General features: G+C 48.3%; 1 protein-coding gene across 1 annotated transcript; it reads right to left on the bottom strand.

Annotated features, from left to right (window-relative positions):
* Positions 1 to 254: 254 nt before the first annotated feature.
* On the bottom strand, positions 255 to 16222 carry LOC135977398 (excitatory amino acid transporter 5-like). Its single transcript, XM_065578133.1, has 3 exons — positions 16092 to 16222; positions 1680 to 1779; positions 255 to 1556 (listed from the first exon to the last, which is right to left on the bottom strand). Exons 1-3 carry the CDS (start codon positions 16163 to 16165, stop codon positions 1419 to 1421), a joined length of 312 nt encoding a protein of 103 aa, XP_065434205.1. The 5' UTR covers positions 16166 to 16222; the 3' UTR covers positions 255 to 1418.
* Positions 16223 to 17606: the final 1384 nt, after the last annotated feature.

The following is a 17606-nucleotide window of genomic DNA, read 5'->3' as shown; positions in this document are numbered from 1 at the left end:
AGACCCCATGCAGCTCTGCAATCTCTCAGGGTCTGATCCAACCACCATTGAAGTTAATGGGAGCCTTTCCACTGACCTCAGAGAGTCAGATCAGGCCCTTGTGGAATTCACGGAGTGGTTCCTTCTAGGGAATGCAAAATAAATGAATGGGAGTTTGAGAGAGGCAGCGCTTTGTTATACGGGAGTGGTAATGATACAGTGGGGTGCGGGAGAATGACATTTCCAAAAGGATATAAACTCACTCATGATTTTTTTTTTTTTTTTTTTTGCCACAAAACCAGACTTGATATATTAAGGCTACCTTTGGAGCAACATTCAAAACAGGCCAGGTCCTCAGCTGGGAAATCAGTATAATTTTATTGGGATCTGGCCCATAACTCACTGATCGGGAAAAATGATGTGGGGAGGGGTTGGTTAATATGACATGTTTTATACTTGAAGAGGAAGATTGATTCATAAATAAAATATATTCAAAAGCACTGTTTTAATGCTTGATCATATTTTTAAAAAAATTTAAATCCAGATACAATTGTATTTTCCATTTCCTTTTCATGCCTGCATGCAGTTTCCAGTTGCTTGCATTTAGTTCAAATTTATCATGAAGAAACCAAAGATGATTTTGATTTTTGTATTCCACTCTCATCTTGCAAATTTTGCCATTCATTCCCAAATCTTGTGTTTAATACCTACATCTTCACCACACTAGATGGAGCAGTCATTGACAGAGCCACGAATGGTTGTTGGGAACCTTATCAAGTGAAAAAATTGGAACATTTCCAAACAACTCTGCTACTAACTTCTGTGTCCGAAGATGTCCAAACAGCCGGTTCCTTGAAGACAGAATTAGATTTGGAATGACAGGCAGAAAGTCTGCTTGAAATCTCCATTTTTAGAAAATATAAAATCTCACTATAAAAAAATTTACCAACAACCATTTAAAAATAAGACAGTCAAAAAATTATCAGTATAATAAACATAATGCAAACTGACCAGCAATTGCTAACAGAGAATGGGCGAAGGTGACACAGCTCTACCTTTTCTCAGCCCCCTTTTAAAACAACCGGCTAAGGTTCTCCTCTAACTGTCCATTCCTCTGTTCTGGGGGGGGAGAATTGTGTTGAGAACTAGTGACATGAAACCTTTAAAAATCTGTCATTTTGGACTGTCAAGACAACAACGTCATAGCTGTAGCCTCTCGGGTTCAAGCTGCAAGCAGTTGGCACTACTGCTGCTTATTTAACTTCTGGCCAGTACAGTTATGCTGCGCTAGCTCTTCAGAGCCTCCCAAACACCTCCATAGAAAATAATGGATTTTTCTGCCTTCTTTGTGCACAGTAAGGTCCACATCTACACACACAGTAGATTGGCAACGTTTTAGCACCGGAATCCCCTTCCTGGGGATGAAAATGCTGTGGCCATTACACCTGGCAGATACTGTAATTAACTCCTGTTCGTTCGGACAACGTTTCTACAATCATTTCCATCACGTGGTCTTTGGGCTGGAGAAGGGAGTTCTCTGCAGAAGAAAGCTTCTCAGTGTTGCTCACTGGATCTTGCTGCAAAAACAAGAAAGATATGCTCTTAATTTTGCTCCCTGACCTGCCCACAGTTTCTGTATTTGATTTTTGCTCCGGCACCCCCCCCCTTTTTTTTCCCCCCTCCCAAATGGATATACGTACTTTTTCTGGCTTTGGGGCAAAATCTTTCTGGCAGACATGTGCTATGATGCCCGCAGCAAGTGCATCACCCAGGACATTGGTCATTGTTCTAAGTCGATCTCTAGAAGAAAAAAGAGCCGTGAGAGCCAGCTAGCTTTGGTGAAAGTGCCGGTGGTGGTAGATATTGGGAAGATTAATCTGATTTCCCCTGCAAGAACAGAAGCAAAATAAATAACCTCTTGCATTTCCATACTACCTTTTTATCCCAAAGAGATCCCAAAGTGCTTTAAATATATACACTCACAGTACACTGATTTGCTTCACCTGACATTGCCGGGCAACTGCCTCTGGAGTAAAATGCAACAGCTGTTCAAAAGGACAAGGTCAGGTCATTGAGCCCTACATTTTTGATTTACCAAAATGTGAATTAAAAAAAAGTTACAAAATCTATAAAATTTTATAGATTTTATAACAATTTTACTTATAAAAGTAGAAGTAGATAGTACCTTAGCATATGTATTGATGGGACTACTACTGGAATACTGTATTCACTTTTGGTGTCCACACTCTCAAGAGGATGTTGAAAACAGGATTCAGAGAAAAGCTACAAGAATGATTTGAGGTCTCAAAAACACTTTATAATGCAAGAGTTGGGTAAAACGCCCCCTAAATAGATAAAGCTCCTTAAAATGCCTTGGATTTTTAGGAGTGTAATTCCCATTGAAAGATTTCTGCTCCTAAATCCTTTAAACTAAGGCCTAGTCTACACTGCACGGTTATGTCAACACAAGACAGTTTATGTAGACCTCCCTATGGATGTGTCTACACTTAAATTTCACTTTTACGGACGTAACTGCCCCACTACACCAACTGAATAGCACCACCTCCCCAAGCAGCATAGATTCAGGGTGGATGTAGTTAGGTCGATGCAGTATCAGCATAGACACCACGTTACTTACATCAACTGTTCTTGGCCTCCAGGAGCTGCCCCACAATGCCTCACAAGATGGCTCTGGTTGCCATTGTGAATTTGCTACCTAAGGGTCATGGGGACAAGAAGCTGCCCCTCCCTTTAAAAACCTCCACCAATTTTTGAAATTCCTTTTCCTGATTGCCCGGCTTGATGAGCACACCTAGCCTCTCTCCACTGTTGAGTGTAACTGCCCAGCTGACCATGCCCGGCTACATGCTGCAGATGTGCTCCTGCCTGGAGTACACAGGAGGTATTGGATCTCCTGAGCCTGTGGGGAGAAGAGCAGATTGCTCAGGGACAGCAGGAGAAGAGCTACAAGGGGGACCAGCGGCAGTGTCTGCTGAAAGCCAAGGAGCTGGGGCAGGCATACCAGAAGGCAAGAGAGTGCAACAACCGATATGGTGCGGAGCTGCAGACCTGCCACTTTTACAAAGAGCTGCATGCCATCCTTGGTGGAGACCTCACCATGACCTCAGAGAGCCCTGTCAGTACTTTAAAGGAGCCCAAGTCACAGACCCCTGCCGTGAACAGTGAAGAGGAGGTGGAGGAGGAATATGGGGTCCAGGCGACTGGGGGATCTAGCTGCCCAGTGAGCCAGAACATGTTTTTGACTCCACCAGCCAGTCCCGACAGTCCAGCTCAGGGAAGCCTGATGCAGGGGAAGGAACCTCTGGTAAATATGCTATTTTCTTTGAAAATCCAGGGATGGAAACCCCAAAGTAGCAGGACACATCTGTTAATTTACTTTTTTTTACTTGTGCTAGAAGAAGTAGTGAAACAACCAAGAGAAGACCACATGGAGCAGTTTGTTATGTGCCCCGAATCCTTTGGAGAAATCTCAATGAGACTTTGATGGAGGTACTCTGCACTCCTCTACCGAAGGTTTCTGGGAAGGGCTGCCTTCTTTTTTCTGCTGTGGTAGGACACTTTACCACGCCACTTAGCAATTACTTCAGCAGACAACCATTGCAGAGCACAGGCTAGCAGCATACCATAGAATCATAGAAGATCAGGGTTGGAAGAGACCTCAGGAGGTCATCTAGGCCAGTCCCCTGCTCAAAGCAGGACCAATTCCCAACTAAATCATCCCAGCCAGGGCTTTGTTAAACCAGGCCTTAAAAACCTCTAAGGCCTGGTCTACACTGGCGGAGGGGGATCGATCTAAGATACGCAACTTCAGCTACGAGAATAATGTAGCTGAAGTCGACGTATCTTAAATTGACTTAGAATCACTTACTTCGCGTCCTTGCGGCGCGGGATCGATGGCTGCCACTCCCCCGTCGACTTTGCTTCCGCCTCTCGCTGAACTGGAGTTCAGCAGTCGATGGCAGAACGATCAGGGATTGATTTATCGCGTCTACACTACACGCGATAAATCGATCCCTGATCGATCGCTATCCAAACAGCTGTTTGGCGGCGCTTAGGACTTTTGGGCGGGGGAGGGGCGATCGCTATCCAAACAGCTGTTTGGCGGCGCTTAGGACTTTTGGGCGGGGGGGGGAATGCGGCATGTTCCAGAGAGGAGGTGGAGTGGGGGTGGGAAGAGGTGGGCCTGGGGTGGAGCAGGGACAGGAAGGCGTGCCTGGAGCATCCCCCGGCAAAGTCGGCGCCTGTTCTTCTCCGGGGAAGCTGCTACTATTGCTGTGAAGGTGCTTCCTAGCGTCCTTGCCTGCAGTGGGCTGTGCCTGTGTGAGGGAAGCCAGGGGCCATTCCCAACTACAGTACAGTGCTGTACAGTATATAATGCCTTTTGTCTGCCCCCCCAAAATTTCCTTGGAACCTAACCCCCCGCATTTACGTTAAATGTTATGGGGAAATTGGATTCGTTTAACATCATTTCACTTAAAGTTGCATTTTTTTAGGAGTTACTGTATCCTAAGTTTCTATTTCCATCGTGAATACACTAACAATGGTACCTCTCTGTGTTGAATCTGCAGCTGCTGCCATTGTGGCCTTCAGGGTCTCCTCCTCCACACCCGCGGAAAGCCTGAGCCAGATAAGGAGGAGAAAGAAGAGGACTCGGGCTGGCATGTTCCATGGGATCATGCAGGCCTGCGCTGCATCAGAGAATGAGAATGAGACCAGGGCCTGGAGGATGACCATTTCAGACAGCATGGAGAGGGAAAAGTTGAGAGGAGGAAGGCCCGGGAGTCCAAGCAGGAAAAGGAGAGGGAAATACGCTAGGATATAATGGGGCTTCTCAGGCAGCAAACAGATGCTGCACTAACTGTGGTAACTTGCAGGTATAAGAATCCTGTGCTCGCCTCCCTCTGCAGCCCATAGAGAACAGTGTCACCTCCCTTCACCCCCCTCAATATTCCACATGGCATCGGGGGTTGCTGCCAGTGTTCCCGCTAATTTTTCCCACCCAGGTGCAGGATGAATTTTGTGTGTACCAATATGGAGGTGCACATAACAAAATTCATGTGGTGGGGGTGGGGCTGAGGGGTTCCCATGGGAGGGGGCTGAAGGCTGGGGCAGAGGGCTGGGGTGTAGGGGGTGAGGGCTTGGGAAGGGCCGGGGATGAGGGCCAGAGGGTTGAGTGCAGGGGGTGATGGCTCCAACTGGGGGTGCAGGCTCGGGTGGGACCAGGATCAAGGATTTGGGGTGTAGGAGGATGCTCCGGGGCTACAGCGGGGAGAGAGGACCCCCCCCCCAGCACTCTCTCTCCCTGCAGCAGCTACTGGGCTGGGGTGGGAGAGGTACCTGTCCCTGTTGTGGGAGCTCTAGGACTGGGGCTGCAGGATGGGTGCCCCTCCCCTGGCCCCAGCAGGTTCGTACCAGGGGAGGGCCGCGCCTGGGTCTGGGCCACTACAGCCATGGTAGGTCCAGGCCGCAGGGTGAGTTGGGGTTGGGGGTGGGGTGCCCCTCCCGTGGCAGGTTGGGGGCTGGGCTAGGTGGGGGCCGCAGCAGGTCCCTGGCCGGGGTCCCTAAGCGCCTGCGCAGTGCTAAGTAGGCTGCTGCGCATCCGCGCAGCTTACAGGGAATGTAGGTCGCTGCACTGCCCCTACCACTCCACCCCAAGGGACGTGAAAGACAATCACAACTACACGTAGACTGACCTGTGAAAGCCACGGCTGGTGTATGTATACCTGAAATGGAAATGTTATGTTCTTTCCCCTTCATAAGTTCTGTTCCCTTAATTTATTAAGTTTCAAAAGGTTTTGTAATTGCCTGGTTCATGTTACAGAATAAAAATCAATTTTTGGAACAAAATTCATCTTTATTAGTTCACAACATGTGCTGTCTGGTGCTGAGCAGGTCTGACAAGCACCAATTTCCTGTTACTTCATTTTGTCACAGAAACCATAACCTCATTCAAGACTATATTAATAGGTGCATTGGCAATGTTCTATTTCTACACACACACAATCACCACAAGAATTGTACCAGGCTGCAAAAGAGCAAGGCCAGGTAGAGTACACTGCAGCAACACACACTGTTCTGGCTCACTATTAAATGTTCTTTCAAAGTCTTCCTGAGCTACATAGCTCTGTACTGAACCTTTCTAATAGTCCTTGTGTTCGGCCGTTCAAATTCAGCAGCTCCAACTCCACCCTGATGGAAACTTTCCCCCTTTGATTCACAGATGATATGCAGGACACAGCAGGCAGCTATCACCATTGGGATCTTTTTTTTCACTGAGGTCCAGCGTTGTAAGTAAACAACGCCAGTGACCCAAAGGCTCATTCAACTGTTGTTCTGCACCTGCTGAGCTGGTATTTGAAGCATTCCTTGGTGCTGTCAAGATGGCCAGTGTATGGATTCATGAGCCGTGGGAGCAAAGGGTAGGCTGGGTCTCCCAGGATATTGTGATTTCAACATTCCCAATGGTAATCTGCTGGTTGGGAAAGAAAGTCCCTGCTTGCAGCTTTTTGAACAGTCCTGTGTTCTTAAAGATGCCTGCAGCATGCACCTTCCCTGTCCTGCCCACATTGATGTCAGTAAAGCATCCCCGGTGATCCACCAGCACTTGCATTACCGTAATGTACTCTGTGGCAAGGTGGTCTGGTGTTAAAATAGGGATGTGCATGCTATCTATTGACCCTTCGAAGTTCAGGAAGCCTATTGCTGCAGAACCATCCACTGTGTCCTGCATATTGCCCAGAGTCCTGCATAGCAGGAGGTGTGTAATGGCCTTGCACACTTGCATGACAGTGGTCTCCATGGTGCATTTCCCAACTCCAAGATGATTTCCCACCAACCGGTAGCAATTGGCATTGCAAATTTCCACAGTGCAATCACCATTCACTTCTTCGCTGTCAGTGCAGCTCTCATTTTGATGTCCCTGCGCTGGCGGACTGGGGCAAGTTTGGTGGACAGATCCAGGAATGTGGCTTTGTGCATCCAAAAAATCTGCAGCTACTGCTCGTCATCCCAAACCTGCACAACAGTGCGATTCTACCAGTCAGTGCTTGTTTCTCAGGCCCAGAAGCAGTGCTCCACCACCTGCAGCTGCTCTGTGAATGCCACCAACAACCTTGACTTGTTTCTGTCTATGTCCCACAGTGATCTAGCCTTCAAGGAAATGTCATGTTCCCCACAGGTCCTCTTGGGGCTCTGCAAATACACCTCTACCCCAATATAACGCGACCCGATATAACACAAATTCAGCTATAATGCGGTAAAGCAGCGCTCTGGGGGGGCGGGGCTGCGCACTCCGGCGGCTCAAAGCAAGTTTGATATAATGCGGTTTCACCTATAACACGGAAAGATTTTTTGGCTCCTGAGGACAGCGTTATATCAGGGTAGAGGTGTACTGCAAGATTAGGCACCCTGTGCTTGCAACGCTCATGACAATAATGCGGAGCTGTGCAGGCTCCACGTGTTTGTCAGAGATAGCGGCCAGTGAGGAGGGATATATGGGTTTATGGGGATTTTGAAGAGGTGTGAAATATGGGATGCAAATGAAATTATGGGATGGAGAACACTTCATTATGAGAAGTTGACCCCATGCTCCTAGTCACACCTGTGCAACTCGTTTCTGCTTCATGAGGCATTGCAAAAACTTCCCAAAACATCCTGTGTCGCCAGGTAGCAAGTTGCACAGTGGAACACTGAGCCACAGTGCCCTGCACTCTGCATCGATCCCAGCGCTCCTGGTGAGGAGGTGTGTGCCGACACAAGGAGCATAGTGCGCACAAATACAAGCGATGTTGCTGTATGCCAATGTAACTTAAGTCGACATAATTTTTTTAGTGTAGACATGGCCTAAGGAAGAGATAAGAACATAAGAATGGCCCTACTGGGTCAGACCAAAGGTCCATCTAGCCCAGTATCCTGTCTTCCGACAGTGGCCAATGCCAGAGGGAATGAACAGAACAGGGAATCACCAAGTGATCCATCACCTGTCTGTCGCTCATTCCCAGCTTCTGGCAAACAGAGGCTAGGGAAACCATTCCCTAGCTTATCCTGGCTAATAGCTATTGATGGACCTATCCTCCATGAATTTATTTAGTTCTTTTTTGAACCCTCTTGTGGTCTTGGCCTTCACAACATCCTCTGGCAAAGGTTGACTGTGCGTTGTCTGAAGAAATACTTCCTTTTATTTTAAGCCTGCCTATTAATTTCATTTGGTGACCCCTAGTTCTTGTGTTATGAGATGTAGTAAACAACACTTCCTTATCTACTTTCTCTACACCAGTCATGATTTTATAGACCTCAATCATATCTCCCCTTAGCCGTCTCTTTTCCAAGCTGAAAAGTCCCCTTCTTAATAATATCTCCTCATACGGAAGCTGTTCCATACCCCTAATCATTTTTTTGCCCTTTTCTGAACCCTTTCCAATTCCAATATATCTTTTTTGAGCTGGGGCAACCACATCTGCACACAGTATTCAAGATGTGGGCGTACCACGGATTTATTTAGAGGCAATATATTTTCTGTCTTATTATCTATCCCTTTCTTAATGATTCCCAACATCTGTTCACTTTTTTAACTGCCGCTGAACATTGAGTGGATGTTTTCAGAGAACTATCCACAATGACGCCAAGATCTCTTTTTAGAGTGGTAACAGCAAATTTAGACCCCATCATTGTATATGTATAGTTAGGATTATGCTTTCCAATGTGCATTATTTTGCATTTACCAACATTAAATTTCATCTGCCATTTTGTTGCCCAGTCACCCAGCTTTGTGAGATCCTTTTGTAGCCCTTCGCAGTCTGCCTGGGACTTAACTATCTTTAGTAGTTTTGTATCATCTGCAAATTTTGCCACCTCACTGTTTACTCCTTTTTCCAGATTATTTATGAATATGTTGAATAGGACTGGGCCCAGTACAGACCCCTGGGGGACACCACTATTTACCGCTCTCCATTCTGAAAACTGACCATTTATTCCAGCCCTTTATTTCCTATCGTTTAGCCAGTTACCAATCCATGAGAGAACCTTCCCTCTTATCCCGTGGCAGCTTACTTTGCATAGGAGGCTTAGGTGAGGGACCTTGTCAAAGGCTTTCTGAAAATCTAAGTACACTATATCCACTGGATCCCCTTGGTCCACATGCTTGTTGACCCCCTCGAAGAATTCTAATAGATTGGTGAGACTTGATTTCCCTTTACTAAAACCATGTTGACTTTTCCTCAACAAATTATGTTCATCTATATGTTTGACAATATTGTTTTTTATTATAGTTTCAACTAGTTTGCCCAGTACTGAAGTCAGGCTTACAGGCCTGTAATTGCTGGGATCACCGCTGGAGCCCTTTTTAAAAATTGGTGTCACATTAGCTATCCTCCAGTCATCTGGTACAGAAGCTGATTTAAATGATAGGTTACAGACTACAGTTAGTAGTTCTGCAATTTCACATTTGCTATTCTTGGGTGAATACCATCTGGTCCTGGTGACTTATTGCTGTTTAATTTATCCATTTGTTCCAAAACCACCTCTAATGATACCTCAAGATTTTCAAGAATGCCTATCATAGAGGAAGCTAAGGGCTAGTCTACACTGGGCTCAATTAACTAAAGGTGTGAATTTAAAGTGGATTAGTTAAACTGCATTAAACACCTGTGTGCATGTTCTTATTCAGAAATAAAGTGGATTTAATTTGATTTAGGCCTGGTCTACACGAGGCAATTAAGTCTGTAGAACTGCTCCGGGGTGTGAAAAATCCACAACCCCGAGTGATGCAGTTAAACTGCCCTAACCCATGGTATAGACAGCGCTAGGTCAAGGGGAGAATGCCTCTCGGGGGGGTGGATTATCTCCACCGACAGGAGAACCCCTTCGGTGGGTGCAGGTAATAGCTTCAGTGAAGCGTTACAGCAGCCAGCTGGATGTAAACAAGCCCTTCGTTTAATCAAATTAAGCGAAAGCCACTCTAATTCTGAACACAAGTGTCCACCCAGGGGTTTCATGCAATTTAATCCACTTTAAAAATTAATTTGAATTAATTTTTTGGATTGTCTCTGTGTAGACAAGCCTTGATTCTACAGTGTTCTTTGTCAGAGGGGTACAACAAGAGTCAACGGCCGAAAATTGGATTAGAAAATTTTAAACTGAAAACAGGATGCAAATTTTTGAGTGTAATTTACCATAGGAACAGCTTATCAAGGGATATGGTGGTTTCTGCATCACGTAAAGTCATCGGTCTTGATTTAAAGTAGGGTTACCATACGTCCTCTTTTTCCCGGACATGTCCGGCTTTTCGGCAGTCAAACCCCTGTCCGGGGGAAATTGCCAAAAAGCCGAACATGTCCGGGAAAATGGCGGCTCTGCTCCTCTTCGGCTCTGTTTAAGAGCCAGGCTGCCCGAGCGCTACCGGCTTCGGGCAGCCCCGTGCCTCCAGACCCTGCGCCGCCGGAGCCCGGGACGGGAAGTGCCCGGCTGGGGGCGCAGGGTCCGGAGGCATAGGGGCTGCCCAAAGCCCGAGCGCTACCGGCTTCACGGTTTGCCGGGCAGCCTCCAGACCCTGCGCCCCCGGCTGGGCGCTTCCCCTCCCGGGCTCCAGCTGCGCTGGGGAAGCGCCAGCTGGGGGTGCAGGGTCTGGGGGCTGCCCGGCAACCCTGAAGCCAGTAGCACTGGGGCAGCCCTTTCCTCCTGGCTGGGAGTGGGAGGGAGGAGGGGCGGAGTTAGGGTGGGGAAGGGGTGGAGTTGGGGCGGGGCTAGGGGTGGGGAAATGGGCGGGGCCAGGACCCGTGGAGGGTCCTCTTTTTTTATTTGAGATATGGTAACCCTATTTAAAGACTCCAACAGATATGTTCTAATTCACCCACAGGTTTTTGGACTTGAAGCAGAAATTACTGAGTGAAAATCTATGGCTTGAGTTGTGTAGGCAATCAGACTGTGACCATAGTGATCCCTTCTGTACTTAAAACCTCTGAATAAGCGTAATTTCTGCCCTCTCTATATCTCTGACATGTCTCCTCTTATTTGTTTCCTCTCTAACATATGCAGTCCCATTCCTCTTGGAGTGATTGTCCATCTGGTTTCTAATCTTGGTGCACAAGTGCATGAGATCAGATTCTTTTGGCCAGCAGAGTCCATGGGGGCTGATGTCCTCTCTCATCCCCAGCTAAGGGCACAAAGCAGGTGCTTTGCCAATACAGAATGCCAGAGTCACGCTAGTAATGGGAAGCAGGGCAGACTGTGGAATCCATGTGGACAAAACATCGGGAAGAATCAGTTACTGTAAGGTAAGCAACCAGTCGTTCTCTGAATAATTCTCCACTCTTTGTGGAGAACAGTTGCCTGTTTGCTTGGAGGTGGATGCTAGATTAAACAATGACTGTAGGACATCCCTAGCAAAGTGGTCATCTGATCTGAAAGCTTCACACTGAGCAGAGCTCTTCATTGAGCGGTCTTACAATGATGCCCAGGTTTTTTTCTGAAGTTATTATAGTTAATTATAGACTTACACAGGCAGTCCCAGAGACTCTGCAGTATTCGAATCACGGAGCCTAATGGTAAATGACAAGAAGATGGGGCAGCAGGTCTGTAGAAATTTTGGTGGTGCCCAGAGGCTCCCTCCCCCCCCAAACTCCGCACCCACCTGCCTAAGGTTCTGGGAGGGAGTTTGGGTCTGGGGTGCAGGCCCTGGGCTGGGGCAGGGGATTGGGGGGCAGGAGGGATGCAGGGTACAGTCTCTGGGAGGGAGTTTAGGTGCAAAAGGGGTGAGAGGTTGGACTCTTGGAGGGAGTTTGGGTGGGGGAGGGAGTCTGGGGATGCAGGCTCTGGGATGGAGTTTGGGTGCTGGGTGCAGGCTCCGGGCTGGGGCAGGGGGTGGGGATGCAGGAAGGGGTGAGGGGTGCAGGCTCTGGGAGGGAGTTTGGGAATGGGAGGGGATGCGGAGGGAGGGGGTGCAGGCTCTGAGAGGAAGTTTGGAGACGGGAGGGGGTGTTGGAAAGGGGTGGGGGGCTGCAGATTCTGAGAGGGGGATGTGGCGCTTACCTGGGGCTCCTAGGTGAGGCGGGCTGGGCCGGGGGGGGGGGTGCCTCCGTGTGCTACTACCCTGAGGCACTGCCCCTGCAGCTTCCTATTGGCACAGGGAGCAGTGGCATGGACACAGACCCGGCCCAGGGGCTGTAGGGAGGGGCCGGCAGCCACGTGGAGCGAGCACGCAGGAAGCCGCTGAGCTCTGCTGTGCTGCCAGTGGTGGGTGGGGGCCCTGGGTTAAATGGCTCAGGGGACACGTGGAGGGGAGTGCCCGGGGGCGGAAGGCAGGGCGGAGGGAGAGACATTGCTGGAGCCGGGCCAGGAATATTCCTGGTGCCCAGGCACCACGGGCCTATAGAAGTCACCGCCCGTGCAAGAAGATTCCCATTGCCCCTCACATGAACTAGTCTGTGTAGTCTAGAGGTACCAGTAGACAAAGCAGGATCTTTCTCTTGGAAGAGACACTTGGGAAGCTGGATCAGTCAGAGATCTCAGCTTGGCAGCCCCATTATGCTCACTGCGGTTTGTCCTCTCCCTTCTGGGCAGCATAGTTTTGTGCTCAGACTTTGTTATTGTGACACGACACCCCCCCATATTCACACCCTACACATTACTGTCATAATCTTTGTACAAAATATGCCTTGTGAGGTGGTATTTGAAAATGAATAACTCACTAGTCATTACTATTCTTGTGTGATGTGTGTACGTGATAGGTACGAAGAGTTAAGGACATATGCTGGAATGATAACTCTGTTCAAACCAGGTGTGTCATGGGGAGTTGTTAAACTAGTCTGTCCTAAACACAGGAATATGTGTTTACCTCAGTTACATAAAGACAACGTGGCATCTACACCAGGCAGGAGAGGGAAGCTTGGTCTGTGTTTTACTTTTCAGAATCCATTTCACAGGTGGGCTGGTCTATAAAGCCGGGGGAGGGGGGCTGAACCTCAAGTGATAAGCAACTGAATCAACGGATTGTGTGCTGCATTACTGTATTATACACGTGTTTAGAGTGAGGCCTTCTCTGAAAGTTGAGACACTGGTGATTCATATAGTTCTGAAACGTACGGTATGTATTAACACTATAAGGCATTATAGATACTCAGTGATATTCGGCTGTGCTGTCTGCCCAGATAGGAGGGAATGTCACAGCTAACTACCTGTCTCCTATGCAAATTAAGCATGGTAGAATCAAACAATGGAAGCCCCATTTACGTAGAAATCATACAGGGGAATGGAAACCTCATAGGAAGGGGGGTGGGGGGAACTCTTTGGCATCTGTCACTAGACAGACACAAGAGGCCAGAGTTCCTGCAAGCTGAGGAAGATGGGCCCTTCAGTGTGGGGGGACCTGAATATAGGTGAGAAACCTGCTTAGGCAAAGGTCTTTCACCTAAGAAGACAAGGGAAGCCAGCACCTTGTGCTTTTGTGGATGGTCCTAGCTGAGGGAAAGCCAGCCATGGCTGGGAAGAAGGACTAGTTAGAGAAACCATCTTGAACAAGCTTGTATCTTGCTAGATTAAGTTTTAGACTTTTAATGTGTGTTTTTGCTTTTATTTGCTTGTAACCCTTTCTGACTTCATTCCTTTTACTGAGTGTCACTTAACCTCTGTCCTATTGTTAGTAAAATGAAAAATTCACTATAAGCCAGCTCAGTGCAGTGTTAAAAGGGGAGGGTATATTTACCAGTTAAGTTAATAAGCTGTGATGTGTTTTTGTGTCTTTAGAGGATCAAATGAACCTTACTGTTTCTCTGAGCTGTCCAGGAAAGGGCTGGCCATTTCAGGACACGAAGTTTGGGCAAGATTCTGCACTGGGAGTGAGTTGGGGTCACCCTGCTGGTTGTAACCAAGCTGGCGGAAGCCAGAGTGGGCAGTGGGCTGTAGACAGGCTGCTGGAGTCAGAGCTGCTGGCCCAGTGCTGTGCAGCGCGCACACACTAAGCGTGTGATCTGCATGCTGGTCGCTGGCTGTGAGAGGCCCAGGCTGGGAGCTACAGCCGCACAGTATTATAAGGCACCCATGGTTGCAGGGCAAGTGGTGGCACACCACCTCACTGGTCTGGATTGCATCCCAGAACCATAACCTCCTGTGACAGTCAGATGGACATAATGTCAGTCGAGGGCTTTCCAACAATCCGGAGGCCCCAGTGAAGGTTGCCTAAGGTGTGAAGTTATCTGTGTTGGTGGCAGAGCCAGCACAAGCGGAGAAAGAGCGTATCTCTGCACTAACTCAGGACTCTGCATTGCAACCGATACACAAATGCTGGGCTGGGCTAGGCTGTACACACGACCATCCTAGTGCTACAGGGCAGCGGTTAAGAAGGGGAAGAGCTTTGGTGTAAACGTCCTCAGACCAGGGCAATCAGACTGGTGCTCCTAGAGCTCTGCAAGACATACAGGGGAAAATGTGCTGATAGGCACTGCTATGTTGTGTGTGGTTATCTGAACACAATACTGCTCAAGGAAAGCACACTTCTGTTCAACTGGATGGAAAAAGAATCTGCTGTTGAGGAAAACCCTGTACAACACAAACCACCTAAACGGCCCGGTAGGCTGGCTTGCAGGTCAAAAGTATTCCATTAGATGTCTCTACAGGAGGAAACTTTTGACTTAACTGGCCAGCAGGGGACTCGTACCATGGACCTGTTCCCATCGAAAGGAAAGGCCATGTGCCAGTGGTACCACAGCTGGTGGTATTACTAGTTACAGGAACACCTAGCACTGTAGGCTCTTGCTCATAATGGGTTGCTAGTCTGTGGGAACTTCTGTCTGGTTTCTCCTGCTACCTTTTATGTGAAGGAACTAAAAAAGGCAGCTCTCCCCAGGGTCCTCTCTTCCTCACATCCCTGTATGGCAGTGAAAGACATAGCTCAGTGAGCTGAGATTGTCCAACACCCTCCCTCTACCTGCCTAGATATTCTTCAGAAAGGGCTAGTGGTACATCCAGACCTGGGAGCTCTAGGTGCCTCTGTATGTATGATCAGTAACAGAGCGGAGCACCTCTGACAGGATGACTCGGACAGTGCCTCAATCTCATAAGGAGAGTACCTTCTTTGCGTGCTACCAGGATGGTCCATCCCTGGCATGGTGTAGCAGTAGGGAGACCTCAGCTAGGAGAGCCAAAATTTCAGTGAGCATTTCTTACACGCACTGTTTACTGAGGGGTTGGCACCTAGTTCCATAAAAGTTCACACCTCTGCTCTTAGTCGCTTATGGGCCTAGTGTCCAAATTTCTTAGGATAGTCTCTTTCCTCCCTTCATTCCCACCATCAGGTTTCTGGTGGCCCTTTGCGGTTTTAACTTGGTATTCAAAAGCTAAGTGATCCCTCCTTCATACCCTTGTCCTGCTCTGACCTCCAGTTCCTCACACTTAAGGAGGTATTTCTGGTGAATAAGGGAACTAGCAGCCCCGCCCAGCTGATGTTCCACAGCAACAAGGTCATGCTCTGTTCTCCTCCTGGTTTTGTCCCTTCCACTCAAACCAAGGAATTTTCTCTCCCTTGTTCCTGTCCCCACACTAGGAAGGAGAGAATTTGGCATGTTCTCAACCTCAGGCGAGTCTGGAGAACATACCTACATGGGTCAGACTGTTTTAGGAAGGAAGATTTCCTCTGCGTTCTATTTGAGGGCTCTAGGGAAGGTCTGGAGAGCCCATCATATGCCATCACCAAATGGATCACAACCTGCATTAAAAGAGATACATAGGCCACATTTTCAAAATTGGGCACTGAGCCTGGTGCCTGACTTTCATCAGGACTGAACACCCATGGTTCCTATCAAAGTCCATGGAACTTCTAAAATCAGGCCCAACCTGGGCATCCAAAATGTTGGCCCCATAAATCACTAGCCACTTAAGAAAATTGTGCTTTAGTGATTTCCTCAGGGTGTCCCAAGAAGTCCGTGGCAGAGACAAGAATACAATGCAGAGTTCCTGGTTCCATGCCTTGTTCTGTATCCCCTTAGACTCCAGTCACATCTATTAGAACTACTGTAGCTACATTTATATAGTCAGAATACTCAGGCGTCACTGTCCTGAAGACTAAAAGCAACAACATAGGATATGGAAAAAAAAATACTCACAAAGCCCAGTCAACTGCAATGATCAGTGTGATGTCATCCGTGGGCAGGCCAACAGAGGTTAGTACAATGACCATTGTAACGAGTCCTGATTGGGGGATTCCCGCTGCACCAATGCTTGCTGCTGTCGCTGTTATGCTGCAGAAATAGAAAGGCCACAGAACCTTTGGCACTTGGAAGGCTCTTAATGGTTTTGACTGTATGGCAAATTAAACGTCAACTCTTCCAATGAAAGATCGGTGCATTCATCACCTAGCCTCACCCCCTCCTGGGCTTTCACATCGCCCTGGCGAGCGCTGTTGGCTAGCTGGGGAACACTCACTCATAAGCCCCTCGGTATTAAGCCTCAGTGTGCCCCCCAATTTATCTGCCTGTCTTAACCAGTGAGCCACCATTGTAGATTACAGAAATATTTCAACATAAGTCTGATGTTTCTGTGCACCTAGTGGCTTGTTCCGACCCCTGCAAACTTTCCATATAGCAAAGGTTCCTTGAAAATGTATGTGCAGGCTAGATTTGAAGAAGATTGCTTGTAATTAAGTAAGGTTTTAATACAGATTTTTGTGTCGGATAGCTTTAGGCCCTGTCCTGCTTCCACTGAAGTCAACAGGAATTTCTTGCTAATGACTTCAGTGGCAGTGAGAAAACGAGAGAGAGAGAGTGTGTCCATCTGTCCATCCATAGGTGACCGCAAACAACACTTTAGCTTCAGCTGAAGCAGCAGAAGCCTGCATTTGTGGAGCAGAAGGATATGTAATTATGGAGAGGTGACAGCCTCTGTACAGCTAAGGTTACAACCATGGTCTCATTATAAGGCTGATTGTGAATCCCCTTTGTCGATAAAAGAGAAGCCTCTTCTCTTGCTGTCATGTTTCTCAGGTTGTCCGTTGCTAGCTAGAATGAGTTCTGAAATCTTTTCCAGAAGAGTCTAACCTCACTTACTGTACTGCTGGGGCAGTGAATGAGGCAGGTACGGAGTGAATGAGTTCGGTGTGTCTTTCACAGCAGTAGCAGGGTGGCTGTAGCAAATGTAGGGTTACCATATTCAAACATTTAAAAAAGAGGACACTCCACGGGGCCCCTTCCCCGCACCCAACCCCACTCCTTCTCCGCCCCCATTCCAACCCCTTCCCCAAAGTCCCTGCTCCAACTCTGCCCCCTCCTCTGAGCACCCCACATTCCCCCTCCTCCCTCCCGCTCTGATCTTGGTTGGGGGTTGATAAGTGCTTCCCTGCTCCCCACTCGCCCCACAGCCCCTGCAGCCTCTATGCCCTTGCCTGCCCTGCTCCTCCTCACCCTGCAGCCTCTGCACCCCCCCGCCCCTGCAGCCTCTGTGCCCCTTGCTCCCCACTTGCCCTGCAGCCTCTCTGCCCCCTGCTCCCCACTCGCCCTCATAGACTCATAGACTTTAAGGTCAGAAGGGACCATTATGATCATCTAGTCTGACCTCCCGCATGATGCAGGCCACAAAGCCGTCCCAACCCCTTTCCCTTGACTCTGCTGTTGAAGTCCCCAAGT

The sequence above is a fragment of the Chrysemys picta genome, chromosome 25 (genome assembly GCF_011386835.1).
Source record: "Chrysemys picta bellii isolate R12L10 chromosome 25, ASM1138683v2, whole genome shotgun sequence".
Classification (NCBI taxonomy): Eukaryota; Metazoa; Chordata; order Testudines; family Emydidae; genus Chrysemys; species Chrysemys picta.
The sequence above is the reverse complement of the archived record's forward strand: the minus strand, read 5'-3'. Positions and strand labels throughout refer to the sequence as shown.